Source organism: Zonotrichia albicollis, unplaced genomic scaffold (assembly GCF_047830755.1).
Source record: "Zonotrichia albicollis isolate bZonAlb1 unplaced genomic scaffold, bZonAlb1.hap1 Scaffold_257, whole genome shotgun sequence".
Lineage (NCBI taxonomy): Eukaryota > Metazoa > Chordata > Aves > Passeriformes > Passerellidae > Zonotrichia > Zonotrichia albicollis.
The window spans coordinates 5,175,713-5,188,419 of NW_027428429.1; the positions used below are offsets into that span (position 1 = coordinate 5,175,713).

A 12,707-nucleotide genomic window follows, 5' to 3' on the forward strand; every position below is an offset into this window, starting at 1 on the left:
CCTAATTGGTCTAATATTAATCAAAATTTAGAAAAATATTTGGATTCAAAGAAACAACTCTTTGCATTACCTGTAAGATATGGTCATAATGAGGTAAATCCACGATTTGAAAGTCATTCTCACCATGATACAAAAAAACTCTGTCAATCTTTGAAACAAAAGTGGGTTCTCTTCTCCTTATTTTAATAATGTGTTGAAAAGTAATTTTTATTTCAATGACCTAGTCCCTGCTGATTGTCGAAATGTGACTTCCCTAATTTTAACCAATTCACAATATCTTTTATGGGAATTACAATGGAAAAAACTTCTTAACAAATTGGTTGAAAGATATGAAAATAGTCCTTATGAGAATATAGATGTTACCCAACATAGCAGGTGATCCACTTTACCATAGACCAGAAAATCAAGTGGTGGAATTGCCTCAGCTTGTATTAACAGATATTAAAGATGCTACTAGAAAAGCTTTGTTTTCAGTTGAGCCAGCTGGTACCCATGTAAATGCTTATACTACTATCAGACAAGGTGGAACAGAGACAAGGTGGAACAGAATCCTATGGTTCTTTTCTATACAGATTACCCAAGCAGTCGAAAAGCAATGTCCAGATAAGCAAGCTCGCTCCTATATTGTTCAAAACCTTGCTTTTGTAAATGCTAATGAGGAATGTAGAAAAATTATTTTAACTTTGCCTGATCAGCCTCCACCTATTACACAGATGCTAACAGCTTGCAGTAGGCTCACTTCTGCACAACATCTTGCTAACATACAGGTCAATGCATTAGGAAAAACATTGGAAGATAATCTGACACAACAAATGGATAAATTTGAAAAGCTCCTAGAAAAACATGAAAAAATTTGGGAAAAATCTGTTGGTACTGCACCGTTGGACTCTGATAAAAAGACCTGTGGTAAACCAGGTCACATTAAAAAGGATTGTCCTATGAAAACAATCCAACCTAAACAAATTTCTATTTGCCCTCCATGTCGAAAAGGGAAGTATCTTTCTAAGTGCTGTGACTCTCAGTTTGACATTGATGGCAGACCTTTGTCGTTAAACTTAAAAAAGAGCACAGATTACCACCGTGCCCAGACACAAGTAGTGGTACCCCCTGGCAGCCAGTTACCCAGTCAAGTGGTGTTAGTACGTCAGTCATTTATCCCTAATTTAACCAATCCTCAAATTATTCCAGCTCAATATCCTCAAGTGCAAGGTTCAAATTAGCCTCCTCAAAACCGATTCATCTGTGAAATAATTTGTGTTGTGTGAGCATTCCTACAGGAATTGTCAATCTTTTTCAACAAAGACAAAATGTTTTGATTCTAGGAAAAGCCAACAACAAAATTTTTAAACTCTCAATCCTTCCTTCTGTGTTGCCTTCTGATACAAGGCAGGCGACCTGGTTCGGAGAGACAGCACAGCAACCCAAACTCTCCAGGGTCACTCGGGCCAAAGAGCACGCAGACACCAATGTGGTGGACGGTCAAAAGGCCTTTGTTATCTCTTCTCATGGGGTTTTATAATCTAGGGTTTTCTATGTCAGGGGGGGTCTGTCTTTTACCATGTATGGTTAGTAAGCTGTGGCAATTTACTGGGTAGGAATGAAAATTACTGGCATCTGGTTTAGGGGGCTGCTTTCCTATGTTAATTTTCTTATCTAAGGGAACAGGGGCCCTGTCTTCCCGTAACATTGCGAGATCTTCTGAACGCCTGACCCTATCAACCACACTTCTGTTGTTTCAGTAAATTGTAATGAAGAGCTAATGATTTTAGCTCTTGCACTTGATGTTCCTATGGTAATTCCACCAAAAACACCTATTGCTATTGCATTTCTGTTACCCATGAATATACCCAAGCAAAACAACTTTCCAAAGAATTCAGTTGTGTCTGTGCCATCTAGTACCTCTGGTCCAGAGGTCTTTTGGGTGCAATGTTGGGACAGTAACCAAGCAAAATTGACTTGCTGCCTGATTCACTGTGGTAAAACAATTTATGTTACAGACATGCCAGATACTGGTGCAGATGTCACTGTAATTTCTCACATGTTCTGGCCCAATGATTGGGATTTGGTGGTTCCTTCATGTTCCCTTACAGGGATTGGAGGTGCTGCCACGTGTTTGCAAAATGCATCCATTATTAACATTACAGGTCCTGAAGGAAAGACAGCAACGGTGCGTCCTTTTGTTGTTCAGAAGCCTCATTTTTTGGGAGAGAGACATCCTGTCGCAATGGGGAGCCAAACTGGAAGTGGGAAGTGGGCCTTTGATGGAAACCACGTCAAAACCTGCCACTTGAAAGCTGACCTGGGAAACTGATCATCCTATATGGATTGATCAATGGCCTTTAACAGAGAAAAATTTAAATATCCTTAAAAAATTGGTAAAGGAGCAATTACAACAAGGTCACATCTCCCCCACAAATAGTCCCTGGATTTCACCAGCATTCATCATCTATATGAAGACATCGGACTCCTGGAGGTTGTTTCATGACCTGAGGAAGATCAATTAAGTGATTGAAGACATGAGACCTCATCAACCTGGACTCCCTTCTTTATCAATGATCCCAAAACACTGGCCTCTCATTGTCATTGATTTAAAGGACTGTTTTTTCCACATTCCACTTTATCCCAATGATTCTCCAAGATTTGCTTTTCCAGTTCCCATTATCAATCGAAGAGAACCCATGCAGAGATATCACTGGAAATCATTGCCCCAAAAAATGAAGAACTTGCCTTTAATTTGCCAGTATTTTGTTATCCAAGCTTTGTCTCCAGTTCAACAGAAGTTTCCCAGATCCATGATTCTGCACTACATGGATGATTTTCTCATTGCAGCTCCAACGCGCAGGCAGAGATGGAGTGAACCCGTGCTAGTGTTGTTACTGAAATTCAAAATGCTGGACTTGCAATTTCTGCTACAAAAATCCAGGAAGTTCCACCCTGGAAGGATCTTGGATAGAAGATGACTGAGAAAACAATAACACCACAGAAGATACAGCTCCAGACCAGTGTCAGCAATCTGCAAGGCTTACAGCAGCTTTTGGGAGAAATCAATTAGGTCAGACCTGTTTTGGGAATCACCAATGATGAACTGGGTCCACTTTTCGATTTACTGAGAGGAAGCTACAACATCCAAGAACCTTAATACCCGAAGCTCGTTCAGCCCTTGACAAGGTCATGGGAGCTCTCCAAAGATAGCAAGCTCATTGCTGTATTCCAGAAAACTCTTTCCTTTTTGCAATTTTAGGAGAAAAACCTACACTTTGTGGTCTCATTTTTCTGTGGGACCCTTCTGAGAGAGATCCTTTGTTGATAATAGAGTGGATTTTTCTTCCCTAGAAGTTTCCAAAAACTATTTTCACAGTTTTAGAGATGATAGCACAAATTGTAATTAAGGCCAGGAGCAGATTGTTAAGTTTAGCAGGTCAAGAATTTGCAGTTATCTATTTACCATTGAAAAAAGATTATCTTAATTGGGCAATGCAAAATTCTGATGATTTGCAGTATGCATTGTTGGACTTCCCAGGTGTTTGTTCTGTTCATTACTGTTGTGGTCCGTTCCGGTTAACGTTTAACGCGATGATTTTCTTGGTGCAAAAATATCCAGCAAGGCACCGGGGATCTGCAGTAACAAATCAACAAAATGTAGTTTTATTGAAATAACCACAACTGAAAAGTATTGGTGAGGGGAACTGGGGAAGAAAGGGAGAAGATAAGGAAAGAGGAAGGACAGGAGGGTGGAGGAGTTATAGCTACTGAGACGTGGTGCCGCTTTTGTCCTTCGGGGTCCAGCCATTGAAGCTCACTGGGTCACGTCTGGGGAGATCTCAAAAAGCGCGGCTAACCAGGGCTCCAATTATTCGATTTTTTTGCTGGGGGGAAGGGGAGCCAAAACAAAGGTCTCCAAGAAGGGGGAAAGAACAGAAAAAGGGGGTTACACAGAGTCCTAGCCAAGCAACACACAAAATCATTGTTTTCATGGCCCAGTGCTCGCAGGTGCATTTATTCTGGGCAGCTTTTCCCCGGATTGTGCACACCTCCCCCAAGCTGGGGGGGCGGTGTTCAGTCCCAGTCTCTGGAAGAAGGTGCGAGGGCGGTTTTATTGCATGGGGATTTCTTGTCTTTGTTCTTTGATGAAGAGACTCGCATTTCTGCTTGTCTGTCACGGTGATTGAAGGTAGATGAGAGGAGTCCTCTCTTGGAGCGGGGAGGACCGCCCCAGAGCTCAGACCAGCCAGGCCAGGAGGCAGGGAGCAAGTCCAGATCCATCGTTCAGAAAGGGCAGAATGCCCCCTTCAAGTTCAGCATGGCATGTTCTGCAAACAACACCTGTGGAAACAGTGAGCTGAGAAGCTCCTGACCTCCCCTCCCCACTGGCTCAACAGTTTTTAACTTTTCAGTGGTCTTTTCTTCATGACAATTGTGAGGCAAAAATGAAGGACATTTCGGACAGACTCTCACACGACCCCATGACTCATGATTTTCTTGAGGGAATCTTCATCAGCAGAACTCTGGAGTGTCGTTGATGAATCTTCAGAACTCGTTGCATGTTGGTAGCATAACCTGGAAAAAATAGGGATGACAGAAAAGAGGAGGATAAACAGAAGAGAGAGGGAAAAGAAAAGAAAAAGATAGGGGAAAGGGAAGCAATAAACTAATGTAATTAATATTGATTATCATAATAATTTTCACACGTGGTTATTCTTTTATAACAATTTCAAAAATGGGTAAATATAATAACTTCCAAAAAATGGTTAATTAATTAAAGCAATATCATTTGTATAACAATTTCATAAAATGGTTGAAACAAATCACAAATAAAACAAAAACAACAAACAAATCATAATGTAAGCATTGTCTTCTAAAAATTATTTTCTAAAATATTCTACTAAAGATCAAAATAACCTTCTGTAAATCATACTTGAGAACCAAAAATTGCTCTAAAGCACACATGCTCAAATCATAATTGTTTTGTGTCAAATGTTTTGGGGACGTCTATAGTATAGAGGACATCGGCTAAGCGGTGTGCATTGATTACAGACATCAATCTCCTTAGCCTTTTCATCAGGTTCCCATTCAGAATGAATAGGGCTGCTGACAAGATAAAGCCAAGTGTAATTAGAATCAAAAGAGCAACAATTGGATGGCACACACTGTTCAGGACACCTGTGGCAGTAGGTGACCACCCAAAGAAAGTATCCCACCACCTTTGCTCAGCATCCTGCTTTACCCTCTCCATAACCCGGTGTATTTGTTCTTGAGAATTTCAACCAGATCCTGATAGAGCAGCAGTTGTCTCACGAGGGTGAGGTTCATTCCGATAGGAGTGGGCATCAGCTTGTGAATCAGTGTGTAATTGAATTGCAATATGTAGTGAGAGGTAACTGGAGCTTCATAAGAGAAATCACATCCTGCAATCTTAGTAAAGTTACAAGCACAAAAGTTTGATTGATTCTTTGTATGTACCCCAATATCTTCTACAAAAACAAAATCACAAATGGTTCTAAAGCATGCACAGCCATTGCCTACGTATAGAAGAACTGTTTCAGTAGCCTCATTAGGACGAATCTCAAAATGACAGATGTTTTGCTCCGTGTCTAAACAGATATCCTGAGCTACGATTGCATTGCTTTCACAGATGAACCCTTGTTGTTTGTGGGGGCCTGAATATATGTATTGTTATGGAGAGAGTCCCTGTTAAGATCTCTGTATTATAAGATCTATGTATTAAATAAGTGGGTCCTTATGGAGAGAGTCCCTGTAAGATCTGTGTGGGTCCTAGTTACTCCAAACAAGCTACAGCTGCGAAGTCCTTAGTTGGGCAGCAGCTGTAGCTCGTGAAGGTAACTGGAATAAACAGAGGTGGATCGAGAGGCCCAGGAGGAGCCCCTGAGAGGACACACGAAGAACTGTGCTGCAGAGAAGAACAGCTTGGTACAGTATGGGACTTGAGAGATATGGAATACAACGAGAATACAACAGTTGTTCTCGGACAATACAAGATTCCAGATTAACCGTTTGCCATTTGTCATTGACCTGACGGGCCCATCCCCTATGTTCAGTGGGATAGAGAACAGCTCCATCATGGTTTAATCCTAATGCAATAACAGGGAAGACTAAATGTACAGAAGCATTGCGTATGGTTAAAACAAAAGCAGTGGCTGTGTTTGAAATGGGATCATAGGTAAAGTTCACCAGGTTCCACCAGGATTGGAATTCTCTTTCAAATTCAGTGGCACTGTCCCAAATTATTTTCCAAACTTCTGTGGGGAAGGTGCCTTCCTCGCCCTCTCTTATAATTGAAGCAGAGACCGACTGCATCCACAGTTGTGCCTGGATACAGCTGAGGGCTAGGGAAACATTGTTCTGTGTAGCACTAAGTGCATCAATCACCAATTTGTGGTCATTCACGTTTGCTCTTTCCCAATTTGGCAAAATGTTTGACAGCAGCCACTGGTGTGTCCCCAGGCTAACAGAGATGACCTCAGAGGTTGCTGTAATTTGGTCAGATCTCTAGTTGTAGCAGCCAATTTGTTCATTAGTACTTCAGAATCAATGCTATTCAGAATTCCCAATCCTGTACGCATAACACCGGTCACGTCTCTTGGTGTTCTAATTTTAAAAGAGCTTCGTTTCCGAAGCCAAGTGGTCCAGCCTTCAAAAGAAGTTTGCAGGAACGGAGAACAGGCTGACTGGATTTCTGAAACGTTGCTCTGCATTAGCAATTTGACCTGTTTGAGAGACATGCCGGATTGAATAATATTTGTTGTTGGCCAGTTTTCCTAATTATATAAAGTCCAATCTTGAAAATTCTTGGGATGAGTATGACCGGTGGTACAGGTGAAGTGGTGACAGTGGTAAAGTAGGTTTCAGCATTTATTACAAATTTAAAAGAAAGGTCTTGTGTATCCTTGGACTAGAGGCAAACTACCTCCGCAGTGTGAGTTAATGTAAAAATGTGCCAGCAGTCTCGTACGCTTAGGTGCGTACAGACTTGCTCCTGTTTGTTTTCCTGCTTTGCTATAGTCAGACCCATTAACCATTCAACACCCGATGCTAATTTGTTCTCGCACTACTCCTTGAAGCTGCCAGGTTTTCTGTTTCTCCCATTCTTGTCAAGTATACGACTTGTCTTCATGTGTAACTACTGTTAGTAAGTTTAGACCCATGACATCTCCCATAGATCCGATAAATTGCAGGAAGGCTTGAGACCAGGGCCATGTAAAGGGGCCTCCTGTTGCCTCTGCCAATTGGGGTGTGATTGCCGTGTTTACCGTGCTCAGTGCAGGCCTTACAGTGTCTGCCCTTTGAGATGTATTAGAAAAGGGCTTCACACCTTGCGTCTGAGAGAGCGTAATTACAGCACTTGGTGTGAGTTTTGGTACAGTGTTTATCTTGAATGTGTAAACAAGCCTCTTAGTCCTAATGGACTAGCTGTGTCATTCTGCCAACGACATGTCACGTAAGTGGGTTTGAGCAAAGTTAAACTGTACCAGCAATCAAGTGATGCATCATTACAATCTCTTGTAATTGCAAGATTGTTAGTTTTGAGACCTAAAGCATAACTACCAATATGTTCCTGGCGGCAACACAGAGCGAGGAGACTTTTTATTTTGAAACTTCCCCATTTCTTCATGGGACATAATTTTGCTGAAGGGATGTCCAGATGATTCCTTCCACCTGTTTCCATAAAATTTCCTGCAATTCTGGTGGAGGTGGCATTTTCATGGAGAGTTCCTTCCACCTTTCTGCATGTTACCAAAATTCACTCACCAACTGTTCCCATCTGTCACGGTTCTCATCAACTCATTCTGGTCACATCTCCACTCATTCGGGTGGTACACCTTGGAGTCATGCAGCACTAGGGTTGCCAGGCTCGGGTAACGGCCCTTGGGATAGGTTCCAAGAACATTGGTGTGCTGAACGATGGCTTCGGGCCACAGCTGCTCACCAGGAGGTTGTCCATGAAATTGTGGTAATATGCAGAAAAGTATTAGTAAGGCTATCATATTTCAGATGATTCTCATGTCCCTCGGGGTTCTCCTGTAAAAGCAAGAACAACAAAAAATCATGCCACTGAGAGGCAGAAAGGAGTTTAAAATGAGGGGATTATCCAGCATGTGTGTATGTGGTGCTCTTTTCCAAGAGCGTCAGAGGCTACCCATGCATATTTATTCAGAGGGGTTTTCAGCACAAGTGGTACCTCGCCCACCGTGGGGAGGTCCACTAAGACAGGTTGTCCAGGGTAATGTGATGGATTGTTTGCATCGTTGGGACCTTCCAGTAAGGGATGATGCTTGGAGGTGTGGGGTAAAAAGCAGTAACTTTGGGGCAGCCGTTCACCCCCCACCTGCCATTTACCCCCTTAACAGCCTCCCACAGTCAACAGTCCCAGTTTGCTTTCTGGGGCATAAGGAACCGCTTTAAAAGGCCATTTGTCCTTTCCACGATCCCGTTAGCCTGAGGGTAGTAAGGAGTATGAAAAATCCACTTTATGCCTTTGGCTCTGGCCCAATCCTCTACCACTTTAGCAGTAAAGTGAGACCCGTTGTCAGACTGAATTTCTTTTGGCTTTGGAAAAGTTCCAAACCACCCCTGCAAAGCTTTAACTGTATTATCACCTGTGGCCCTTTTAAAAGCATCAGCTTGTACCAACCCAGATACAATTTCCACTCCTACCAACACAAAATGTTTACCTCCTGACTTCTTAAAAGGACCAATATAATCTACCTGCCACACATCCCACAAGCCTTTACCTTTCCTCAAATGCAGAGGATCATCCTCTAAAGGATGCCTTTCCAGTCGCTTGCGGCACTGTTCGCAGGCCGATATGCATGTTTTACACATTTCCCTGGTGACTGGCCAGCCGCGGGCGTGTGTTTCCTCGTACAGATCTTTTGCACCTGTGTGTTCTTTTTACATGTAACCATTCTAACAGTTGATTCCAATCCTCTGAAATAGTTTCTTTTTTTCAGGGGGCTAAGCCTTGCTAGTTCATCAACTCTGTTGTTCCATTCACCTGCTTGATTCCCATCTGTTTGATGAGAAGCTACCCAACCAACCAGAAAGTTTCCTTTACTGGCGATTTCTAGGATTTCTTTGCATTTATCTTTCTGCCACACTGGGATTCCGTTAACTTCCCAGCCATTCTGTTGCCAGAAAGGGAGCCACTCAGTGCAGCCTCTGTATACTGCATATGAATCAGTGTAGATGTAAACAGGAGAAGTGTTTTGTGCCTCACGCTGGAAAACACTCCAGAGAGCTATGAGTTCTCCTACCTGAGCGCTGCCCTCCCCTTCTGTGATGATTTTTTTCACCAGATGAAATATGTAAAGCAGCCGCCTTATATTTCCAAATCTTTCCTTCCTGCTTTGAAGAAGCATCTGTAAACCAACAGTTTGCTGCTATTTCAGGTGAGAATGGTGGTGCTACTTTTATTACAGAAACAGGTTTGTCTTGACTACTATCCAGGCTCTCAGTGTCTTGTGTTGCCAAGAATTTTGCAGCACCTTCTGTGACAGAAAAGTTATTGCAGTAGTTCTCTATCTGAGCATATCATTTCCTGACTGACAACATTTGGGCTATGCCGCCAGGTGGAGGGGTCCCATTAGTGACAGCTTTAATTACCTTGAAGGGACCTCTCAAGATGATAGCTTGCTGCCGTGTGATTTTTTCTACTTCAATGAGAGCTAAGCTAACAACAAACAATCCTTTTTCCCAGGTAGTGTGTCTTTTCTCAGCATCTTTAAAACCACGGGAAAAGAAGCTGACAGGCCTCGTTGGACCCTCAGGACCTCACTGCCAGATGTGTATTGATAGTCCTGAGGAGGCAAATCCCCATTCCACTTGGAAAGGGTCTTTAGGATGAATGGGCCCCAATGCCTGATGTGCTGTGGCTTCAAAAATCAGCAATTGTAATACTTCCTCCTGAGAAGGAGTCCAATCTCATTTGACTACTTTCCTTAGTAAGTTGTACAGGGGCCTAGCAATGATTGAGAAATCTGGGATATGTTTCCTCCAGAATACTAACAGTCCTAAGGCTTGCTGGAGGTCTTTTTTGTTTTCGGGCATTTTTATTTGCTCTAAAGAAGTTAAAGTGTCAGGTGCAATGCATGTGCTACCAGATCGCCACCAAATTCCCAGGAATTTTACTTCCTGAGAAGGCTTTTGAATTTTCTCTGAAGGAATCTTTAAATCAAGGCTCTCCAGATGAGAGATTATATTCTGCTGGAGATCCCCCACTTCTTTAATTTCCTCTCCTCCCACCAAAATGTCATCAATGTATTGGTACACAGCTACAGTGTCAGGTTTAGGTATTTTTTCTAATTCCTTATCTAAAGCATGGTGTGCTAGTGTTGGAGAGTGTTTGTATCCCTGAGGGAGTCTGGTGAATGTGTACTGTTGTCCCTCCCATGTGAATGCAAAGCAATCCATGTCCTCTGGCTGCATAGGTATCATGAAGAACATGTCTTTGACATCTATGGTTGCCATGATTGTGTGAGCTTTTTCTTGTATTGATGTTATTAGTTCAGCTAAATTTGGCACTGCTGCAGTCAGAGGGTCAGTGTTGGCATTGAGCCTACGGTAATCAATCGTAAGTCTCTACTTCGTGTTGGGCTTTCGGACTGGCCACACGGGTGAATTGTATGGGGAGTGTGTGTTAATTATTATTCCTTGATCACGCAAATCCTGAATAACTGGTTTGATGCCTTCTCTAGCTTCAGAAGGCAAGGGATACTGTTTCACATTGATTATTTTACTGTAAGGCAGTGCAGGTGCGGTCTGAAGCAGCCTAATGTTAAGTGGCGGAGTGCCAAAAGACCACAGAAAACCCTCAGTGTCTTCCCACTGCCTTCCTGCAAGGACATCCATCCCTAGCAGATTATTCGGGATGTCCCCAATTACCATTTTGACAACCAATTGATTTTCTTCTCCAGGGAGTGTTACTTTGACCAGAGCAACATTCATTGGTTCTACGGTTCCTAAAGCATTAAGAACGCAGCATTGCCTTATTGTTGGAACAACTCCACACTTCTGAGCATCTCTATGTGTAAGTGCAGAGATCTGGGCTCCCGTATCAACAATTTATGTTACCAGAGCTTTTTTGGGGCCCATGATTGCTGTAATTAACATGTCTCCTGATTTATTTTTTGTGAGCATTCGTAAGTAAACCCAACCTCCACCCCTTCGCTCACCTGTAAACAGTGGAGATATTAGTTTCCCGAAAGCTCTGTTGGTGTAGATTCACTGTTTGTGTTTTGGGGTACGGGCGGTTATGTTGGGCAGTTATGTTGCTTTGGCTCTGTGAAAGAAGTTGCGAAAGAGTTACTGCCGGCTTACTGCTAGTGCTTTTCAGGAGACACGCAGCCAGGGTTTCACTGTCCAAGTTCTGTGAAAGAAGCTGAGAAACAGTTCTTTGGCTCAGTGGCTGTGTTCTGTGGGAGAGGCTGAGACACAGCTTCACTGCCCAGATTCCGAGGGAGAAGCTGGGAAAGGATTAACTTTGGCTCATTGCCTGTGTTCTGTGGGAGAGACTGTGATGTACTGTGTGTACTGAACTGTGTATTGGTAGGAGTATTTGTTAGTTTCTGATGAGGTAGAGGGATCGGTGCACTAGGCTGGGTAGGGGGGTTTGGCCTCCCTAAATTCCAGTTAGTTATGATTTTCTGCAATTTTTCAAGTGGTAAACCATCCATTATGTCCCGGGGGACCCCTTTTTTATTCCCAGCATCCACCAGCATTGTCTGTTGGAAATCTGTTTTCCTGGTTCTGTGTTTTCAGTGTTAGGGGCTCCCATAAACCGGACACCTTTTGTTTTTTCTGATTTTTCCTCTAGGCTTTTTACAGGCCCATACTGTCTATGATAATTTATTAAATCAACTGCTACCTCACTCCATGTCCAAATTTTGCGGCTGCGGCTAGATGTGTCAGATGGTGTTGTGGGGGTCTGTGTTGGTGTATAGGGTGATGGGGCAGACTCAGACTGATCAGTGGAGTTGTTAAGAAATCTATCCAGTCTATCTATTGGGCTTAAAGCCATAATTGTTTTTTGAATAGTAATTGCTGTTGATTTCAATGTTTCTGGAAGCCCACGAATTAAAGGGGTCATAATTTCAGGCTTCACAGGCAGTTGCATTGGGGATTCAAAACCAGGAAATAATTTTCTCTCATGAATCATTTGCAAACATGCAGCTTTTTGTACACTTTCTAAGATCTGGTCGGAGGTAGTGGCAATTGCCAGGGGATCACCCCTTTCCAAGGGATTTATTCCCCTGGCCCAATAGGCTGCATGTTGTGTTAGAGACCAGGAGTCACGCTTATCTCCTGTTGTTAGGAAAACACCACATCCCCAGTATCCACTGGCTTCTTGTTCAGTTAACTTAATCTGGTCTCCGCCAGTGAGAGACACACAGAACACATACTCCGTTTCTGATTCATGAGGAAGGCGTCCAAATTCCTTTTTCAATTTACTTAATTCGGTAGCGCTGAATGGTGTTTGTTTAGTTTTTATGTGGGGATCCAGGTCTTCATCATTAATATAATTATATTCAGTTTTAATAAAAAGTCTCAAACGAGGACAGCAATTTTCCCCACAATTTTTAACTGTTTCAGATTCTTTGTAAGGATAGTTTTGTTTTGCTGCCTCGAACTCTTTGTATGGATAGATTTTTTTAATGCAAGGTGTTCCTTTTTCTTCCTCCTCTGTAGAGGAG

At 42.6% G+C, this 12,707-nt stretch overlaps 1 protein-coding gene across 1 annotated transcript in view; it reads right to left on the bottom strand.

The window, feature by feature from the left end:
* The window catches only part of LOC141727898 (uncharacterized), a 143,392-nt gene that overhangs the window by 63,475 nt on the left and 67,210 nt on the right, over window positions 1–12,707 (bottom strand). Inside the window, exons 3-4 of the mRNA XM_074534187.1 lie at window positions 11,973–12,560; window positions 11,840–11,906 (exon numbers count right to left, since the gene is read on the bottom strand). Coding sequence (XP_074390288.1) covers window positions 11,840–11,906; window positions 11,973–12,560 — 655 coding nt within the window. The remainder of the gene's footprint in view (window positions 1–11,839; window positions 11,907–11,972; window positions 12,561–12,707) is intronic.